The sequence below is a fragment of the Amborella trichopoda genome, chromosome 3, assembly GCF_054954075.1.
Source record: "Amborella trichopoda isolate Santa Cruz 75 chromosome 3, AtrichopodaSantaCruz75HAP2 v2.0, whole genome shotgun sequence".
Taxonomy (NCBI): domain Eukaryota; kingdom Viridiplantae; phylum Streptophyta; class Magnoliopsida; order Amborellales; family Amborellaceae; genus Amborella; species Amborella trichopoda.
Genome location: NC_142338.1, coordinates 20,088,147 through 20,109,994, shown reverse-complemented (window position 1 = coordinate 20,109,994; position 21,848 = coordinate 20,088,147). Strand labels below are relative to the sequence as shown.

At 36.5% G+C, this 21,848-nt stretch overlaps 1 protein-coding gene and 1 long non-coding RNA gene across 3 annotated transcripts in view; one reads left to right on the top strand and one right to left on the bottom strand.

The window, feature by feature from the left end:
- The window catches only part of LOC148782797 (uncharacterized), a 47,216-nt gene extending 28,749 nt beyond the window's left edge, over positions 1–18,467 (top strand). Inside the window, exon 2 of one of the 2 annotated variants that reach the window (XR_016050904.1) lies at positions 18,015–18,467. This is a non-coding gene — a long non-coding RNA (uncharacterized LOC148782797). Of the gene's footprint in view, positions 1–6,400; positions 7,154–18,014 lie in introns of those variants that run through there. The other variant, XR_016050903.1, reaches the window with a different exon arrangement.
- On the bottom strand, positions 11,228–21,577 carry LOC18435199 (cytochrome P450 710A1). Its single transcript, XM_020667820.2, has 2 exons — positions 20,234–21,577; positions 11,228–11,522 (listed from the first exon to the last, which is right to left on the bottom strand). The coding sequence occupies exons 1-2, from the start codon at positions 21,562–21,564 to the stop codon at positions 11,501–11,503; spliced, it is 1,353 nt and encodes a 450-aa protein (XP_020523479.1). The 5' UTR covers positions 21,565–21,577; the 3' UTR covers positions 11,228–11,500.
- Positions 21,578–21,848: the final 271 nt, after the last annotated feature.

The window sequence follows — 21,848 nt, the reverse complement described above, 5'->3', positions numbered from 1 at the left end:
AAAACAAGTTCGGATTTTGGATTTCCAGATCATGTTGGTCATAGTTTTGGTTTAGATTTTGAAAGTCCCAACCTATGGCATTTGTAAAAAATGAAAAAAAGATATAGAAAATGGGAACATAAGCATAAATTATAGCATACGGGGAATAGATTTTTAATTAAAAAAAGATATTAATATAAATTTTCTAAATAAATACTATTTCTTTTTCCCACATTAAATAAAAATGTATTAGCCAATTTTTTAACTGTTGGGCTTTGTGTTTCAATGGTGGGAGGCACCAGAGCATGAAATGACCTAAAATGGGGTTCTACTCCCTCTCCATCCATCCATTGATTGAAGAGCGATCACCCTCACGACCACATATGCGTGCAATAATCGCTCAAGAGGATTATACGGTGATGTAGAATTACAGACCATGTCAAAGGAAAAGTATACTGCCTTTCGAATCCATGTATGATCACGATGCTTTTAACCAGTGTTTCAAAACTTAGATCAGTGGTGCGTATTGTTCACCCAAATATCTGTGTCAGATGATCAGCGATCAGCAACCGAGCCGGAAACCATACCACCCTAGCACCAATTAGATCGACCGCTTCCTATCTGAATCGACTCATCAGGTTTAATATGATGTCCAAATCAATCATTTTAGATGTGCTTCATGAGTTTGCTTCAGTTTGGTCTGAAAATTGAAGCAATTCGGTGCTTCGGTTGATTCGGGAAAGACTTCGGGTTCTTTTTAAATCAAATTATATATATATATATATATATATATATGTTTATAAAAAAATTTAAAAATTAAAAAAATTAATAATAAATAAATTTGTTACTATGTTCTAACTATTACCATTGACAAACTATAATCACTAAAACAATCCAGAAAATAAAAAATTAAATATGGTTATAATATGCGAAAAACAAAAGATGCTAATAAACTAAACAATGGCAATGGAAAAATATTTGATAATTCTTCATGAGTGAGTTTATTAACACCCATTTGACGACAATGGCTTGATGAGATCGATCCATTTGACAACATCCATTTATAAAATGCATAAAAAAAATAGATATTAAAAAACTCAAAGAGTGGTAATGAAAAATATTTGATAATTCTTCATGAGTTGAGCTTATTAACATCCATTTGACATCAATGGCTTGTTGAGATAAATCTATTTGACAATCTTTATTTATAATATGCAAAAAAAAAATCAAAAAAAGTGAATGTTAATAAACCCAATAATGGTGATGAAAAAAGATGATAATTATCCATGAGTTAAGTTTATTAATATCCATTTGACAATAGTGGCTTGATGAGATCAATCCATTTATAATATAAAATCAAGCAATTGTACAAGATGCACAAATTTAATTTTAATTTGTGCAGATTAATGCATATGAAATTTGGTTGCTACAAAATTTTAATTTTATTTTTATTTTTATTTTTGTTGATTTTTCTTTTATTATAATTTTTGTTGAATTTATATTTGGAGATGTGATAGATATTTGGGTTACTTTTTAGGAATTATATTTATTTTAGAAATTAGGGTTACATTTTGGTTTTTTAAAAAATATTCTTTTGATTTTTTTTTCTATAATTGTATCTTGTATTTTTTTTTTTTTTTTACGAGGGTTAATTTCTTAGAGATAAGATTAGTCTAGGGTTCTTTGGGTTAGTTTGATAAGTCATTTTTTTATGAGTCTATTTGTTTTTCTTTTGAAGGATGAGTCTTTTTCACCTTGGTCTGATGAGTCCATTTATATTTAAGATGTGTTGGTTCAAAAAGGAAGTATTTTATAATTTTAGGAAGTTTAAACATTCTCTTAGTAGGTCCCTATTATAATTTTAGGAAGTTTAAACATTCCCTTAGTAGGTCCCTCCTTTTACTTTTGGGTTGAGTTGGTTTTGTGTTTGACTTTAGAAGCTTGGCCTAGGAAGATAAAGATTCTTTTTAGAAAGATAAGGACAGGAGGTGTGAAAAATAATGATAAAAGGGGAATGGACGTTATACTGTAATGGTGGCTTCTTTTTTTCATGGAATGAAATAAGATTACTTTATAAAAAGAAAGAGGGAGCATTTTTGTGGGTTTTTATTTTTTGGGTTTTGGTGATGCGCGGTGGAGGACTCAGACTGCTGCATCTGTACTTTCTTTTTGCAGATCTCTTATCAGGTTTTTATTTATCTCTTTAAAATGCAGGTAATTTGCCGATTATTGCCAGTTGTAATTTTCAATTATGTCAATAATTAAATAAAAAATAAAATTAAAATTAAAATCAACAAAAATAAAATTAAAATTTTGTGGCAACCAAATCTTCATCTGTATTGTTGATTTTACTTATAGAGATGTGGGTAGATTTTTGAGTTGCCTTTTAATAATTATATTTTTTTTAGGAGTTAGGGTTACATTTTTGTTTTTTTTGGAAAATCTTCTTTTGTTATTTTTTATGTTATGGTATCTTATATTATAATTTTTTTATTAGGGTTAATTTGTTAGAGATAAGATTAGTCTAGGGTTCTTTGGGTTAGTTTGATAAGTCCTTTTTTTTATGAGTCCATTTGTTTTTCTTTTGGAGGATGAGTTTGTTTCACCTTGGTTCCATTTATATTCAAGATGTGTTGGTTCAAAAAGGAGTTATCTTTTTATTTTTAGGAAGTTTAAACATTCTCTTTGTGGGTCCCTATTTTTAATTTGGGTTGAGTTGTTTTTAGGTAAGTTTGACTTCTTAGAAGCTTGACCTTAGAAGATAAATAATCTTTGTAGAAAGATAAGGACAAGAGGTGAGAGATACAATGATAAAAAGGGGATAGACGTATAATGGTGCCTTTTTTTATGGACTGGATTAAGGTTATTTTGTAAAGAGAGTGTCTCATTTTTGTTGGTTTTTCTTTTATCCCAAGTCTGCACTTTCTTCTTGTAGATCTCTTAACAGTTTTTTATTTCTCTTTCTAAAACATGGTTATTTTCCTGGTTATTGCCAATTGAAAATTTTCAACTGTGTCAAGAATAATAAATAAATTAAAATTTAAATAAAACCAACAAAATTAAAATTAAAATTTTCTAGCAAACAGATCTTCATTTGCATTGTTGATTTTACTTTTAAAGATGTTGATAGATTTTTGGGTTAATTTTTAATAATTACATTTATTGTAGGAGTTAGGGTTACATTTTGTTTTTTTTTTTGGAAAATCTTCTTTTGTATTTTTTTTTGTTACGTTATCTTGTATTTTTTATTTTTATTTTTATTAGAGTTAATTTTTTAGAGATAATCAAGACTTCTTTGGGTTAGTTTGATAAGTATTGGTTTTATGAGTCCATTTGTTTTTCTTTTGGAGGATGAGTCTGTTCCACCTTGGTTTGATGAGTCCATTTACATTTAAGGGGTGTTGGTTCAAAAAGGATTTATCTTATTGTTTTTAGGAAGTTTAAACATTCTCTAGATAGGTCAGTACTTTTAGTTTTGGGTTGAGTTCCGTTCAGGCAAGTTTGAGTCATTAGAAGCTTGGCCTTGATACGATTCTTTTTAGAAAGATAAGGATAGGTGTTTTGAGGTATTTTTTAACACTTGAATCCTCGAGGCGAATAAGAGGAAGCCAATCGCGACCTAGGCCGGCAGGTACCAAAATGTCAGTAGGTCACGGAAGCACTATTGAAATAAACCCTAATCTGGAGCACACTCTTGAAAAAGAATATATTGGTCCTAAAAAGCATGTGGAGGTATCCCATGACTCCCTAAGAATACCCGCTAAGTTTCGTCGCGATCTGACGACGTTAAGGTGGATCAGAGACAAAATCAATTTTCAGATTCAGCCTCTAACGTGCCAAAAATGCATCTTACAACTACAGCGCTATCACTGGAGCTTCAGATAAACACCAAACCACTTTTGTTGGGTTCAGAACCCCTAGATATCAAATTTCTCTCTCTCCTTGTTCGTTCTCTTCTCCTCTCTCTTTCTCTTTCTTTCTTTTTCTCTCTCTTCTCTCCTCTCTCTCCCTCTTTCTTTCCCTCATGGTCAAACTAGACCGGTGGCTAAGCCGTTGGCCTACCCTCTCTTCTCCCTTTCTCTCCTTCCTCCCCTTGGTTTCTCTCTCCTCTCTTCTCTCTTTCTCTCTCCCCTTGTTTTTTCTCTCTCCCCTTGTTCTTTCTCTTCTTCTCCTCTCTCTTTCGGTCCCTCTCTCTTTCTCCTCCCTTCTCTTTCTTTCTCTCTCTCTTTCTTCTCTCTCTCTTTCTTCTCTCTCTCCCTCTCTCTCTTCCTCCTTTCTTCTCTCCTTTCTCTCTATCATTCGCTCTCACAATCACCTAGACTAGTGGCTAAGCCGTCGGTCTGCTCTCTCTCTCCTTCTCTCTCTCCTTGTTCTCTCTTCTCCTCTCTTTTTCTCTCTCTTTCTTCCTCACTTCTCTCCCCTCTCTCCCTCTTTCTTTCTCTCACAGTCAAACAGGACCGGCGGTTAAGCTGTCAACCCACCCTCTCTTCTCTCTTTCTATCTTTCTCTCCTTCCTCTCCTTTCTCTCGTACTCTCTCTCCTCTCTCTTTTCTCATTCTGACTTTATTTCTTCCCTTTTCTCTCTCTCCCCTTTTCTTTCTCTTCTTCACCTCTTTTTTTCTCTCCCTCTCTTTCTCCTCTATTCTCTTTCTCCCTCTCTTCCTCTTCTCTTTTCTCTATTTCTTCTCTTTCCCTCTCTCTCCTCCTTTCTTCTCTCCTCTCTCTCCTTCTCTCCCACAGTCAATTGGACCAACGGTTAAGCCGTCGGTTCGCTCTCTCTTCCCTCCTCTCTCTCTCTCTTTGTTTTTTGTCTTCTCCTCTCTTTCTTTCTCTTTTTTCTCTCTTCTCTTCTCTTTCCTTTCTCCATCTTTCTTTCTCTCACGGTTAAACTGAACCAATGGTTAAGCTGTCGGCCCACCCTCTCTTCTCCCTTTTTTCATTTCTCTCCCTCCTCCCCTTTTTCTCTCTCCTCTCTTTTCTCTTTCTCTCTCTATTTCTTCCCTTCTCTCTCCCCTTGTTCTTTCTTTTCTTCTCCTCTCTTTCTCTCGCTCTCTCTTTCTCCTCCCTTCTCTTTCTTCTTCTCTCTCTCTTCTCTTCTCTCCCTCTCTTTCTTCTCTCTCTCTTTCTCTTCTCTTCTCTTTCTTCTCTCTCTTCTCTTCTCTCCCTCTCTTTCTTTTCTCTCTCTTTCTCTTCTTCCTTTCTTCTCTCCTCTTTTTCTCACTTTCTCTCATTCTCTCTCCTCTCTCTTTCTCTTCCTTTCTCTTTCTCCCCCTTCTCTTTCTTCCTCTCTCTTCTCTTCTCTTCCTCTCTTTCTCTTATCTTCTCTCCCTCTTTTTTCTCCCTCTTCCTCCTTTCTTCTCACTTTCTCTCTTTCTTCTCTCCTTCTCTCTCCTCTCTCTTTCTCTCCCTTCTCTTTTCCCTCTCTCTCGTCTCTTCTCTCTATCTCTTTTTTCTCTCTCTCGTCTCTTCTCTCCCTCTCTTTCTTCTCTCTCGCTCTCTCTCCCTCTCTCTCTTCCTCCTTTCTTTTATCATCTTTCTCCCACTTTCTCCCTTTGTTCACTCCTCTCTCGTTCTCTCCCTCTCTCTTTTTCCTCCCTTCTCTTTCTTCTTCTCTCTCTCTTCTCTTCTTTCTCTCTCCCTACTCTTTTCCGCCTTCTCCTTCTCTTCTCTCTTCGCCTTTTTTTCTACTTTACTTGTTCTCGTTTTACCTTCCACCTCAAACACTCTAATATACTCACTCATTTGTTTATTCATAAACAATATCGCATCACCTCATTTCTTCTTTTTATTTACCCCTCTACCAGGCAAGTCAGGGTCTTTCGACCCACTTGTCTGACAACCTTACGTGTGTGTGTTTACAAGTCGTAGAGTGCAAGTAAGGAGGCTAAAGCCGAACCAGCCTCAGGCTAGTCGTGATCTAAGAGGGCACCTAAGCGAAAACCGCTTGCGCGTGTCACGGACCTACCATGAGGTCAGTCCCGCCTCACACCACACAATCCTCTCTCACTAGTTGGTACCTGCCCGCATGCACGTCGCGGTCCCTAGAGAGTGATCTCGAGCTGGACCCAATTTTGTGTCCCCGCGCAGTCATATGACCCGACAAGAACGAGGCCTAACCAATAGGAGGTGAGAGAAATAATGATAAAAGGGGGATGGACATCTCATTGTAATAGTGGTTTGTTTGTTTTTTTTTTTTTTTTTTTTTTTTATGGAATGAAATAAGTTTATTTTTAGAGAGAGAGATAGAAAGAGAGCCCTTTTTGTAGCTTTTCTTTTCTGTGATTTGGTGGTGCGTGGTGGAGGACTCAAACTTCCACATCTATGATTTCTTCTTACAGATCTCTTCTCAGTGTTTTATCTCTCTCTAAGACATGGTTATTTTTCTCTCTGTTGGCGGCCTAATATTTTCAACTTTGTTAAGTGGTACCAGAGCATCAATCGATTCTTGTAGATCATGGTGTTCATCAATAGGCATCATGGCTCGTGAAGATAGTCTACGGCGAAGTACTGGGAATGAGTCAACACAGCAAGAGCGAGTCCTTAAAGATATCGAGATAAAAAATTTCAAAAGTCAAGTAGAGAAGCTGACCCAACACTTGGCATAAAATCCAGCCCCGACACACTATGATGACGGTAGTGAGTCAAATGTTATTTTCGATAACCTGTTTTATGCACACTCTCTACATCAGTAGCCTCATGTTGGGGAGAGTAGAACGTATGATTTCAACAGCAAAGTTGATCTACCTAAGTTTGACGAAGAACCAATTGATGGTGAAGAAAAAATGAGTTTGGATCTTCAATTGGAATCATCATTCCTTGATGTCATGTGTGACCTTATTTTATGAAAAGCAAAATGAAAAGAAAGAAATTAGCCTTGAGGCAGCAATGATGACTTTCTCATCAATGGAGAGGTGGATAAACAAGATATCAATCCAAACCCATTTGAGATTGAATCTTTGCAGATATTTGACGAAGAAAAAGATAAAGGCCACCAAGGAGAATCACTAAGTGAAACTGGTTCAACCATTGAATATGTTGTGTGTCTTCGAGGATGAGCCTAAGCAGTTTCAACAAGTTTATGTGGCTGAACAGACTTTATCAACATACAATGACCTTTTCCTCGATGGTTTCACATTTTTAATGCACAATTGTTGCGTTATGATTAATGCAATAACCCTTAGGTCCTAAGATCGTGCTTACAATATTGGAGTCAAAGAAGGTTGCAAGACTAATACAAATTTTATCGTAGCATATTTTATAATTTGATGACGAGTTCTCTCCAACAAGAGGAGAATGATGCATATTAAGATCTGGTTGCTACGAAATTTTATTTTTATTTTTATTTTTTTTTATTTTTGTTGATATTATTTTTAGTGATGTGGGAAGATTTTTGGTTATTTTTTTAGAATTATATTTATTTTAGAAGTTAAGGTTACATTTTATTTTCTTGGAAAAACTTCTTCATATATATATATAGCAATGATACTATGAGACCCTCTCACACCCATGTGAGTAAGACCCCAAAGGATCACCGTTAAATTTTGACACAGATCTCTAGAAAAGTTATCAATAAACCTATTCACCTAAGTTCCACATCCATATCATAACTTTTTTAGAAATCTGTGTCAAAATTTAATGATGATCCTTTGGAGTCCTACTCACATGGGTGTAAGAGGGTATCATAGTGTCATTACTCATATATATATATATATATATATATATATATATATATATATATATATATATATATATATATATATATATATATATATATTGTTATGGTATCTAGAATTTTTATTTCTAGTTTTATTAGGGTTAATTTGTTAGAGATAAGACTAGTTTAGGATTCTTTGGTTAGTTTGATAAGTGTTTTATTTATGAGTCTATTTGTTTTTTCTTTTGGAGGATGAGTCATTTTCACCTTGGTTTGACGAATCCATTTATATTTAAGATTTTCACCTTGGTTTGATGAATCCATTTATATTTAAGAGGTGTTCGTTCAAAAAGGAGTTATCTTTTTTTCTTTTAGGTTTGGTTGGTTCATACTTTTAATTTTGGGTTAAGCTGTGTAGAAAGATAAGGATTGGAGGTGAGAAAACAATGATAAAAGGGGATGGACATCCAATTGAAATGACAGTTATTTTTTTTGTAGAATGAAATAAGCTTATTTTGGAGAGAGGGAGAGAGAGGAGTGGGTGTTTTTTTTTTGTGATCTGGTGGTGTGTGGTAGAGGACTCAGACTCCCATGTATGTGTTTTCTTTTTGAAGATCTCTTCTCTGTTTTTTATTTCTCTCTAAAATATGGCTATTTTGTCAGTTATTGGCGATCGAAAACTTTCAATTGCATAGCATATCAATTTACAGTAATTATTAGTGGTTAAAAAACCTAGTGAGAAGACCAAAATTTGGGCATAGTGTGGGAAAACCCAAAATTTATAAAATTCGTAATTGGGAAAGAGATGTAAGAATTTGGTATCTTTCTCTATTGATATTGAGCTATATATAACAATATACAGCTAGTATAAAAATATACAACAATATCCCTTGAGTGTGGGGATGATGAATAATAAATCTCTACAAACTAGATGGTGGCCAAGTGAATATCTACCAACTAGGAAAGTAAATATGACCAAATCAATCTCTACAAACTAGAAAAGTCCTAATGAATCACTATAATTAGTAAAGTGAGCTATACAATCCTCAATACTCCCCCTCAAGATGGATTGTGGAGGAACGAGGCACCCAGCTTGCGCAATAAAGAATGAAATTGGTCCCGTCCAAGGGCCTCGGTGAAAATATCTGCAAGTTGATGTTTGTTAGAGAGATAAGATGTTTTGAGAAGACCATTTTGAATTTTCTCTCGAACAAGGTGGCAGTCTAACTCTATATGTTTCGTCCTTTCATGAAAGAAGGGATTTGCTACAATGTGTAGTGCTGCTTGGTTGTCACAATAGAGGAGCATGGGTTGCGAGTGTCGTATACCTAGGTCAAGAAGAAGATACTTGAGCCAATTGAGCTCACAAGCAGCGGTAGCCATGAAACGATATTTTGCTTCTATAGAAGAACGTGATATGATCTTTTGCTTCTTAGTGCACATTAGATAGGACTGTTGCTAAGAAAGTTACATATCCAGTGGTGAAATATCGGGTCATCGAACAACTTGCCCAATCGGAATCACAAAACGTGGATAGTTGCAGGTTGTTGTTAGATGAAAGTAAAATTCCTTGTGTGGGTATATGTTTTAAATAATGTAAAATACGATGAGCTGCTTCAAGATGAGGTGTTTGTGGTTTGTGCATGAACTGGCTCAAGATGTGCACAACATAAGTAATGTCAGGCCATGTAATAGTAAAGTATATGAGTCGCCCCACCAGCCGACCATATTGGCTTGCAACCAAGGAAGCCAGTTTCAGACAAAATGTCCAAGGCGTATTTCCTCTAAGTGAGAAGGATCCCTCAAGTTGATAGTGCAACCTCAATACCAAAAAAGTATTTTAGCAATCCAAGATCTTTGAGACGAAACCGAGATTGCATAAATACTTTCAATGAGGAAATGGCATTGACATCATTGCTAGTGACAATCACATCATCAACATAAGCTAGAATAGGTGTAAAAGAGTGATCGACATTGGATGCGAACAGAGAATTGTCCCCAATGGATTGTTTGAATCTGATATCATGGAGAGCTTGGGAAAATTTGTCAAATCAATTTCGAAAGGCATGTTTAAGGCCATATAGAGACTTCTGCAATCAGCAAACTAGATGCTCCCTCTTACAAGGATGACCCTGTGGAAGTTTCATGTATACTTCATCATGCAAATCCCTATGCAAAAATACATTATTGACATCTAATTGATGCAATTTCTAGCCCTTTACAGAGCCATCTCATAATAACTAACTTTGCTACAGGAGTGAATGTCTCATGATAATCCAGCCCTTCCATTTGGGTAAGCCCTTCGCGACAAGACGTGCTTTGTAGTGATCGATAGTGACGTCGGCCTTGTACATAATATTGTACACCCATTTACAGCCAATGGGATGTTTGTCGGCGGTAAGAATTGAGCAATCCAAGTGTTGTTGAGATCAAGAGCCTTAAACTCAGCTTTCACGACATCACGCTAGTGAGAGTGTTTGACAGTTTGTGCATAACCTTGTGGTTCATTATTAAAACAAATGTTTGTCAAAGAAACACGGTGAGATGAAGAAAAGTTGGAATCCAAAATAAAATGGGAGATGGAATAGGGTTTACCAGGAGAAATAGTGCCTGATGGATGTTGTTTGAGTGAAGCCGTATTGGTGAGAGACGATTGTGTGTGAGCTTGGGAGCACATGTAATCATTAAGATGAGTTGGACACCAAATGACACATTTCGAACGACACACGGGGGTAAGCACAAGAATGTGTGTAGCAGGTATCATGGTTGCAACTGGCAGCGATGAAACTGGAATAGGTGACTCATGAGAAGGTGGCACCTCAATATCAGGAGTGGGTAGGTTTAAAGATGGAACTTCAAAAGTGTCATTGTCCACAACAGGCATGGGAAAAACTGTGGGAATGGTCTCAGGTTCCATATTCTTTTCTTGAAAAGGGAACACATTTGCATGAATATCACATCTAGACTAGTGAAAATTGTCTCCTTTTGCAATTCAAAGACACAGTAGCCTTTCTAATTATGAGGATATCCAACAAAAACACATTGCTTAGACCTATGATCAAATGTGTGTTTATGAATATCACTATTATGAGCATAACAGAGGCACCCAAAAACATGTAAGTGTTCATAAGATGGCTAAGTTTTAAACAATACTTCATATGGAGATTGCGAGACAATATGGGTGTGGGAATTTGGTGAATTTTGTTTATCAAAAAACATTCACCCCAAAATTTAATGGGAAGATGGGCCTGAAAGCGCAAAGCACATGCCACTTTAAGTAAGTGATGGTGTTTGCGCTCAATAATGCCATTCTGTTGGGGTATATGTATGCAAGTTTGCTAGTGGAGGATCCAACATTCTTGAAAAAGCGTGAGACAAGAACTCAGCTCCATTGTCAGTTCGAATTTGTTGAATACAACAATTGAACTGGGTTTGTACCATTTGCAAAAAAAAGCTTTAAAAAATGGGAAGTATCAGATTTGAACCTCATCAAGTAAACCCATGTGCATCGTGAACAGTTGTCTACAATAGTCAAGAAATAATGTGCTCCTAAGTGGGATGGAGTGCAGTATCCATCTCATATATCACAGTGGATTAAGTTAAAGTGGTCTTTAGATTTATTCAAACTAGAAGGAAAAGGAACTCTAGTTTGTTTTGCCCAAGTACATGCTTTACAAAAAGAAATAGAACATAGAGATAAGTTTAAATTTGTAAAATGCACACTACACATTCAGTGCAGAGAAGGATGCCCCAGCCTCTTATACCATAATGCAGCAAAATGACTCTGAATAGTAGGCAAGGCAGTGAGATTATTAGGGATACCAGAAACGAAGTGATATAAACCGTCTCGCACCTCACCAGCTCCAATCAGCTTCCTCGTGCGCAGGTCCTAAAAGACACAAAAGTAATAAAAAAAAAAATAGCAGCACAATTCATGGAACTAGTTAATTTGCTTACTAAGAGAAGATTGTAATTGAAAGTTGGAACGCAAAAAACATTATCTGGGCTAATAGTTGGACTCAAGTTGGATTGACCTACATGAGTAATGGAAGTAGTACTACCATTAGGCATACGAACAAGTTTACCATTATGATTTGAAACACAAGTTGATAGCCTAGAAGTGGAACAAGTAAAGTGGTTAGCTACTCCAAAATCAATGATCTATGAGTCCTCATTGTTTTTTGGAATGAAGAGACAAACTCCATACCTACAAAGTAGGTTGGATTTCGACATTCAGTATGGACATCAACTGTCAATATTGGCTTGGTGTTAAGGAAAGAAAGTTCTTTTTGGATGAACCCGGGACAGCTGCACCATTGCTTATGAACTCTACGCCTGAACTAGTGTTGATGTTATGCTGGCCATGGTTAGCTGATTGCACGAGTGAGTTGTGAGCATGTGGTTGATCCTTAGCCTTGGGATGTCTAGCAGGATACCCCACTAATTGGTAACACTTTGCTTTGATGTGGCCTTCGCGATCATAATGCTCACAAAATAGACGCAACTTCTTTCCTCTATAGCGCCATCTCTTCTCCAAATTTTAATGAGCTGCAAGAGCAGATGCTTCTCCTTACAAGGGTTGACAAATTTGCAAACCCCTTTTTGTTGTTCTTATTGCGGGACTATGGAGTAAACTTTGTTGATATTAGGAAGAGGGTCCATAGCCAAGATTTGACTACGAACAATCTCAAAAAAATCACTCAGTCCTCATTAGGAACTGGCACACTCGTTCAATTTGTTGTTGGGCATAGTTCTCCTTAAATGATCCACAAGTGCACACAGGAACTTTCACATACGAGGCTAGTTCGTCCCATATGGCCTCATAGAAGTAAAGTAAGAGGCCACTAAGGACTGCCATTGTTGGATTGTAGAGAGCTTCCTCTTGAGAATATAGATCTTTGGACCACTTCCTTGAGAAACCTGTCGTCGAGATCTATTCAAATTTCATATGCAGTGTCCACATATGCAACACTATCTACAAGATCTTTGGATTGTACATTGAGTAACCACGAAACCACCATGTGGTTGCATCTCTCCCAAGTCTTAACATCAGTAAGTAGTTTAGATGGTTTGGAAAATGAACCATCCACAAAGCACAATTTATATTTTGCTCCAAGAACCACAGTAATAGCTCTTCTCCACGTTTTGTAGTTGTCTCCAAAAAGAGGTTTGGAGACAAATATAACTCCAGTTTTGTCAGAGTGATGGAGATAATAAGGAGAAGAGAAATCAAAAGCAAAAGCATTGCTACTTTCAAGTGAAAACTGAGACTCGATACCTGATTGCGAGTTTGCATCGTTTCCATTGTGTCAAGGCTTGAAAGTGAAGAAGAGATATGACAAACAGGTTTATTGTGGACTTTACTGCTCGGATACCATGTAAAATTCGTATTTGGGAAAGAGATGTGAGAATTTGGTATCTTTCTCTATTGATATTGAGCTATATATAATAATATACCGCTGGTATAAAAATATACAGCAATATCTCTTGATTGTGGGGATGATGAATAATAAATCTCTATAAACTAGAATGTTACAAATATGGCCAAGTGAATCTTTACCAACTAAGAAAGTACCTCTGGCTAAATCAATCTCTACAAACTAGAAAATTTCAAGTGAATCTCTACAATTAAGAAAGGGAGTTATACAATCCTCAATAAAATTAGAGCACCTTTTGGGTCTTTGAAAGCCCAAAATTAGGGTACCGTTTGGATCTTCAAAAAAACCCAAAATTAGGGCATAGTTGCACATGACTTAGGAGTTAGAAAGAGAGAGAGGGTGAGTACCTATAATTTCCTGCAGGGCTGAGAAGACCTTGGCTCGAAGGTGGCGAGTGCATACGATAAAAGTGTAAAACTCTATAAGACGTTTTAATTTTGAACTTGAAGTTAAAACCTTTTAGTTTTTTACCATATAAGAGAAAAAAATATATCATTTTTCCCCTTGGGAGAGAAAGAATTTCATTTTTCCCCTTGAGAGAGGAAAAATTTCATTTTTCCCCTTGAGAGAGAAAAATTTTCATTTTTGACCTCGAAGTCTTTAGCTGAAACGCTATTTTTCGGCCGAAACAAGCTGAAGTGAGCCGAATTTAGCCAAAATGTTTTTTTATTCATTTCGCATCAGTTCCAAGTGAAAAATCAAAAGCTTTGGTTCTCCAGCCGAAACAAAGTACAAGTGAAAAATCAAAAGCTTTGGCTCCGGCCAAGCAAAGTACAAGTGAAAAATCAAAAGCTTTGGCTCTCCGGCCGAAACAAAGTACAAGTGAAAAATCAAAAGATTTGGCTCTCGGCCTAAACAAAGTACATTTGATACACTGTTTGTAAAATCGAACCGAAACGGTAACAGATCAAGGGGTTGGGAGCGGTTGGAATCGGAACAAGACTAATCGGGGCGGTTAACTGGATTAACTAGTCAAGTAGATTTTTATAAATTAAAAAAAAAAAAATAGGTCAAAAACCTCCAAAAAATTGAAAAAAAAAAAAAAAACTTAGATTAAGTGTATACTATCATATTACATACATTTATCTTATAAAAAAAATTGAAACAACTTTTTATATAAATTAATATTTGAATACTATGGAGATATGCAAGACAATTTATAATTTGACATTATTTCAATTAATGATGTTACAAAGTCCAAATAACAATGGCTACTAGTAATGAGAGTGGCAAAGGAGATCATGGTACACATTTCTTTATTACAAAAATTGCACCGAACTCGTCTCTTATCACTCACTTTTATGCCATACTGCCACGTCATATCCCCCCTCCTCATCTTATTATTTTCTTGAACATAAAATTTCATTAAAAAATTTATTTGAGACATTTTTGCCTCAATGTTTTACCCAAGCAAGGTGCTCTTTGCATTTTCGATGACCCCAAAATGAAATAAAGCATTACAAATTTATCCATCCCTCTGTGCATAATGCAACTCAAGGTAATTAAGCATACAAGCAAACACACAATAAATAAATAAATAAATGAAGTACAAACAAAATTTTGTTTTTTAAATTAAAATATTTGCAACAAAGATTTATATCTACTTCTTTATGGGTCATAGAAGACAATAATAAAAGAAAAAGTAAATTGATGCAATAATATATGCTTCCATACTATTTTAATGTTGTTTTAATGTTGATGTTGAAAGAAGTTGTTTTAATGTTGAAAAACCCTTTAATACAGTTTAGAATTAGATTTGAGAGCATATTTTCTAATAGCATAATGTTCCCAGTTTTTCAAAGGGTTGTGAGTCAAGGCAGTAAGAGAGAACACCTCGTTGACTCAATAACTTGGTTATCAAATGCAGGGTGTGGGTCAAGGTGTTAAGTACTGCTTCAAATGGCTAAATTCTATATTTTAAAAAAATATGACCAAATCGATTTGCAAATGGCCAAATCTCAAATGGTCAAACCTCATTTACTCAATAACCTTTTGAGTTGCGTTTTAACATGAAAAAATAATAATTATATAAGATAGCAACATTAAAATGTAGAATTAAGATGCATATTTAAAAAAAAATAGGTTAACTTTTTATCCATTTCAGCACGTGGAAACATGAGAGATGAGTAAAACACTTTTTAGTTTCTACCTCTTTTCTTCATAGAGGCTGATAAATAGATTTCAGGAGTATGAAGTTGCAACAAATGATAGATAACTTGAAATAAATAAAAAAATAAATTAGAATAAAATGTCACAACCAAACAAGAAGTTGAGAACATAGACAGCAGATACACCAACAATTAGTTATCAAATTTTTCATCAAAACGAAAAAATCGACAATAATCCCATAAACCAACAATACATGAACAAAAAAATAAGATTGAGGAGCAAAAAAAATGATGCACAGTTATAGGAATGAGGTGCAATGAGACCTTGAATCGATGGGAATTAAGGAGCAAAACAAAATCATTATACAAACAAAAAAATTAATAAATAAATAGTTAGAGAAAAAGAATGGAGCACTATTGATCAATCATGAAAAAGAAAAGCAAAGTTAGCCATTGATAGATTATTCCCCTAAATGATCATGACCATGAATCAATAAATAGCCTTCATAACTAGAAAATAATCACCTCGGCAATAAAGATATTCAGGATATGCACCTTTTTCCACAAAAGGTTTGCCTTTTGTAGACATTACAACTTAAAAATGTAAAATTAAGATGAAAAATTTATATAAGATTGCAATTTTAACATGAAAAATATTCTTTTATAAAAAAAAATATAACATTAAAAACAATCCAACAAACTCACCAAAAATATATAACATTAAAAAGAAAGAAATGTTTTTTTCTCATATTCATCACAAAAAAACATATTTTTGTAAAAATATAAAGAGCACAACATGAAAAACAATCTATCAAGCTCACCAAAAATATATAAAATTAAAATGAAAGAATTTTTTTTCTCATAATCATCACAAAAAAAACAAAGTTTTATAAAAAAAAATCTAACATTAAAAACAATCCAAGAAGCTCATAAAAAATATATAACATTAAAAAGAAAGAAATAATTTTTTCTCGCATCTATCACACAAAAAAAATATTTTTGTAAAAAAAAAAATAACATTAAAAATAATCCAACAGGCTCATCAAATATATATAAAATTAAAAGAAAGAATAATTTTTTTTTCAATTATTCAACACAAATAACATATTTTTTATAAAAACAAAATGTAATTTTATTTAAAAAAACAATTTTTTTTTAAGAACCCTAAAATCGAGCCAAAGAACACATAAACTTTAGAGTCAAAATCAACCCCAAATCTTTCATTGTTTGAACAAATTGACATGGGGATATGATAAATACTTCAATTAAGATTCAAATGCCCCATATTTCATGAAAATCCATTCACTATTGAAATTGTTCTTCAAAAAATGATGGATATTTCACTTCACGAAATTTTCAAAACAAAAACGCAGCAAAAAAAATTCATATAAATAAATTTACTCAATGATAAATCAAAATACCTAATTTATTATGTTGATGAAGCCTTTATGATCAAACTTCACTGATAACTTCGAAAACAAACGATCAATGCATGGATCAAAAATCAATTTTTTTTCATCGAATACAGTTCTTCACTGCTACTCACTTTTGGCCGAAATCAACCTCAAATATTCATCTTTTTCGACAAATCGAAACAGGGAATAGTTTAAGCCTTCAATAATGCATCAAAGCCCTCCATTTTCATGCATATTCATGGGGTATTGAAGCTCAGATTGATAAAATGGCGGAAATTTCACAATTTCATAAATCCGCCATTTTCAATCCACAGAAAATCGTTCTTCTGCGATTTTGATTCAATAAACAGTTATTTATAGAAAATTTCAGGTGTATAAGTGCAATAATTGATCGACACAAACAAAAAAAAGTAAGAAATTGGAATAAAAAAAAGCTACAAAATTCGAGTCACAGTTTCTGTTACAAATAATGCCCGTTGTGTCAAATGACGGCCGTTATTTCATATTATACCATTTTGTACGTTATTTCAGGTGTTATATCGTTAAACCTGACCCGTTTGAATAAACTGGTTGGTTTTGAATGAAAACGGCCGATTCGACCATAAGCCGGCCGGTTTTGGTGCCGAAATATTTTGGAGAGACCGAGGTATCTATTAGTACCACAAAACCGACTTTAACCAGAGTCGGTACCTTGCCGGTACCAATCTAACCGTCGGGTTCCGGTTCGAACCGGCAGGTTTTGTGATGACAACAGTGGTCCAAATACAGTGAGGTACATGACCCTGAAATTAAAAAAAACAAAAAAAGAGAAAAAAAGAGGGTGACGCCCATTACATCATTGATTAGACAGTGATGGGGATTATTTGCTTTTCTCTATTTCATAGTCAAAAAAAAATTTGGACACATTGGAGTCTACCCCACTTGAAAACCTTGCATGTGCATCATGCCATCTGATGATTATTCTGAGCCATGGATAACTGCTCGTTCTGACGTTCTTTAATTCTACTCTCTCTCTTCTCATCACGTCGTTTCCGACGTTTGATTCTCTTCGTCCTCGTATTTCTGACCTTTTTTTTTTCCAAATTTTCTCCAATACATATTCTCATATTATTTTGGTCAATTTTAACTTCTTTTGTCCTTTTTGGTCGGGTTCTTCACATTTGAGCCGGTCGTTGTTTTTCTTTTTTTTTTGAAAATTAACCGTGAATTTTAAAGGGAGATACAAGGAAAGTTACAGGAACGATGAGATCATGAAGATGATCGGTGCACTCCGCTTTTTTAAAACATCAGCCTCAAAATTATCCTCTATAACAATACGCAATATCAAAAGAAAAAAAAATATATATGAATTTCATCAAACAGACCCCTTGGTCTTTATAGTTGGTCGATGTTATATTAATGGCATTCATTATTACTGTAGAAGGAGATGTACATGCTAAGAAGAGCAAGCAACTAACTCACATCCTGATGAATGAGAGGCTAATCATGAAGGACGAATGTTTGCAAGCCAGGGCTGCTTTGAGTTCGAAGTTGAGTGTAAATAAACAGATCCTGATTTTCTGCTGGACCTAATTTTTCAGCAGCAACCGGATATTTATGCAAATATTACAGTTAGGAGAAATGGTTATCCATTTCGAAGTTCCTTTTCTCTAGGGCTGACAATGGGCTGGCAATGGCCTGTTGGTGGCCCAAACAACTAGGGCCAGCGAGGCCACTATGGCTCAATGATAAAGCCAGGTAGGACCCGGGCCAAGTCATTGATAGGGTCCACCAAGTTCGACTGGCCCAACTTTTTTTCTTATTATTTTTTTTTGAGTGATTTACATCCGGACTCTAATATTTTTTGTAAAATACGAAATGCTCCTTTTTTTTCTTTTTATCTTTTACCGTTAGTAGGGTAGTGGCCCAAGCTTTGGGATAGTGCCCTTTAAATGGAACATTTTGTATATTAGGATAAAAATTTGAGATCCAAATGTAAATCTTTTTTTTTTTGTTACTTTATTGTATAGTGGTCCAAAGGAGTGGGTTTCTTTCCGCCCAAGCCGGCCATATAGGGGCTAGGGCCTAGCCCATTGCAACCCTACTTTTCTCTACCACCAAGAATTGCCCAAAGAAGCTCATCTTCTCCTTTTCTAATGCTTCATTTGGTCCTTTGTGTTATGGAGACCCTTTTCTTTTCTATTGGTTTCTTCTTTCTTTCTTTGTCGGACCCAGATTCTTTTGTGGATTTCTTGAAGGAAAAGAATATCTTCTTAGAAATTGAACATCTTTATGGAGGTTAAAGGATGGTCAAATGTAGCCCAAAATACCATGCATTTGGGCCCAGCAACGGCCACAATACGGGTTGTGAAATATATTGGCTGGAAGATTGGTCTCTGTTTATGACGATTTAACGGCTAAGAAGCCCTGTTTAGGTTGAATTAAGCTAACTACTCATTCACAAACCACCAAACAAACTGAAAAAAAAAATAAAAATAAAATAAAATAGAACCTATACTATGCTCCAGAGCATGCTACGGGTCTACTCCCTCGCACAAAAAAAAGGGTCTAACCCTATTTAGAAAAATTATTTTAGTTTAAAATTGTGGGCGCAAAAAATGGGCCTTACTCCTGTTTAAAAAGATTATTTTTGGTCTAAAATTTTGAGAACCACATCAAACTGTTAAGAGAGTTATTTTATCGTTTATTTATTATATAGTCATTTATTTATTCTCTCTCCCCTCAAGGGTACTTTAGTCTTTTGTTATCTATTGCACATATATATGCAATAGATAATGGGAGTGTGGTTCGGTCCTTTCCTTCTCTCACTCTAGGGTTTACGAAGTTTAGCGAAAACTATTAGATGATTATCTTCAAAAGAAAAAAAAATCAAATTTAGAGTATTGTAGCACTTACATCAAATATTAGACGGTCTCCATTCAATCTTGAGGCATTATTATTTTGTTTCTAGTACTTATTTCAGAAATAATTTTTTTATAGAGATTAATTTATAGGTTGTAAAGATTACATGTCTAAAAGTTATTCCTAGCAATATATATATATATATATATATATATATATATATATATATATATATATATAAAAGCAAATAGTCGCATTTGCAGGCAAAAATATCGAATTCAACTTTTATCACTTCTTTGGTTTGAATGAATCAGAGCTTTATGTGGATTGAATGAAACCTTGATGCACCTGATATGAAAAGGAAGGGAATAAGCGAAGAACAACTAAAAAGACACCAACACTCAAATGCTACCTCATGGACCACCAAATGTTATTTGCAGTGTCTCCCCTCTCACTTTTTTTGTTTTTTTTTCAATTTCCAGCCAAAGAATCCTATCAATCTATACAGAGTTGTTTCACCAATCCGACAAAGAAGTAGGAGATCAACCACACATAGCACAAGACAGAATAACAGAAGGAATGAATCAAAGTTGGAAATGCTTTAATGGCTTCTCCGTTTAAGCTGTGTATTTAGGAAGGATGAAATCCTTCCTAAAGGAGAGATAAACCAGGCAGTCGTCCTTGGGAGCAATGGTGGGAACATACGCGAGCTCATCACACCCCGGCGTTTTGTGCCTCCGAAACTCGAAAACAGTAAAAAAAACAGCTATGAACAGCATCAAATGGTTGAGCGCGTACCTCTGTCCGATGCAATGGTGCGGCCCGGCTCCGAAGGGTAGCCAATTCTGCTTGAAAACTTGGTCCTCCTGCCGCTCCCCTGAGAACCTGTCGGGGTCGAACTTCTCTGGCTCTGTGAACCCCTGGAAGGATGACTCGTAAACTGAGGGGAAAACAATTGTACCCTTTGGGATCGTGTAGCCTTCGGTGATGGGGAAATCACAGGCGGCGACATGAGGGACAAGGGTGGCAGGGGGGCGGATCCTCACGACTTCTTTGGCCACCATCTCAGTGTATTTCATCTCTCTGAGCTGATCGAGGGTGATGTCGAGGGACCCTGTCGGGCGCACCTTGGCCTGCTCCTCACGTACCCGGGCTAGCACATCCGGGTGAGAATCGAGCAGAGTCACAGCCCACAACAATGACGAGGTCGAGGCGTCTTGGGAGGCAAATAAGAAGTCGAACACATGACCCGCCACCTCTCTGTCGCTAGAGTCCGGTGGGGCCGGCATCCCAGCCTTCTCAGCTTCTGCAATCTCCTTCACAGTCTCCGCCATCCAGAAGTCCATGAGGCATGATGGCTCGTCCCCAGCCCTCATCCGCTCCTTGCTCTTGGCGGCGCACCCGGACAGGGTGTCCACCAGACGCCCTACCGCCAGCCTCGCTCTCCAAAAAGCGAACCCGGGAAGGTCAATTGGGAGCTTCATGAGGCCCACATTGAACAGATTGTAGTCATTCTTGAAGGCCAATCGATCGTTCTGGGGAAGATACGGGCCGACAAACACAGTCTGGGAGGTCTCGAGGCTGAGGTCACGAGACAAGAGGCGGAGGGGGATCGGCAAAGGGGCATTTCCGGCATTGGCGAGATGCCCCCAAGCCACGAGATGAGAGACAATGACTCGAGACTGCAATGGAAGGTAGGTAGCCAGAGCTCTGGGGGTAAAATTAGGAGCGAGGCGGCGGCGAAGGTCCTTGTGGGCATGGTCCAGCATGTAGATGAGATTGTGCTCGCCGAAGAGCTTCTTGCCAAAGGGGTGGCCAATGAGGTGGAAGACGCCCGAACGGACATTGGCAAAGACCTTCTGAGAGAGGCCAGAGTCTCTGAGAAAGACGACGAAGCGACCGAAGAGGAGGTTCGCCGAAAGGCCCAAAGGGGAGGAGAGAGCGGCGGAGGCTTGGTCATGCCAATAGGCGGTGGGGTTGCGGACCATGGAGAGGGCATTGCCGAGGAACGGAACCACCAGGTAGGGGCCGGGGGCGGAGCCCTTCTTTCGCAGGTAAGTGGCTTGCTCCGAGATGATGATGAAGATGCAGATGGAGAGAAGGGTGTAGGCATAGAGGGCAAGATCCATTGAAGCCCACAGTGGGTGGTGGTTTTTGGGTTTTGGACAGTTTATAGCGTCCCCCTTTCCCTTACATGATATGATTATTGAGGGCGGGCCCTTGCACTTTTAAAAATGTTGAGGGGTGATACGGGTCAACGATTGGTCCTGAAGAGAGAGATGCGATCATATCATGCGGCCACTTGCACTTTTAAAGATGTTGAAGGGTGATCGGGGTCAACGATTGGAACTGAAGAGAGAGAGGAGTGTTTATTTATGGATGTACGTTAAACAATCCCGGCACACCTCCAAAT

What these genes read in the sequence shown, in the direction of transcription:
- LOC18435199 (XM_020667820.2), bottom strand. Translation starts at nt 21,564, where the DNA reads ATGGATCTTGCCCTCTATGCCTACACCCTTCTCTCCATCTGCATCTTC. An exon ending in CACCATTGCATCGGACAGAG is followed by an intron (nt 11,523 to 20,233) that starts GTACGCGCTCAA and finishes TGTGTCTTTTAG; the next exon opens with GACCTGCGCACGAGGAAGCT.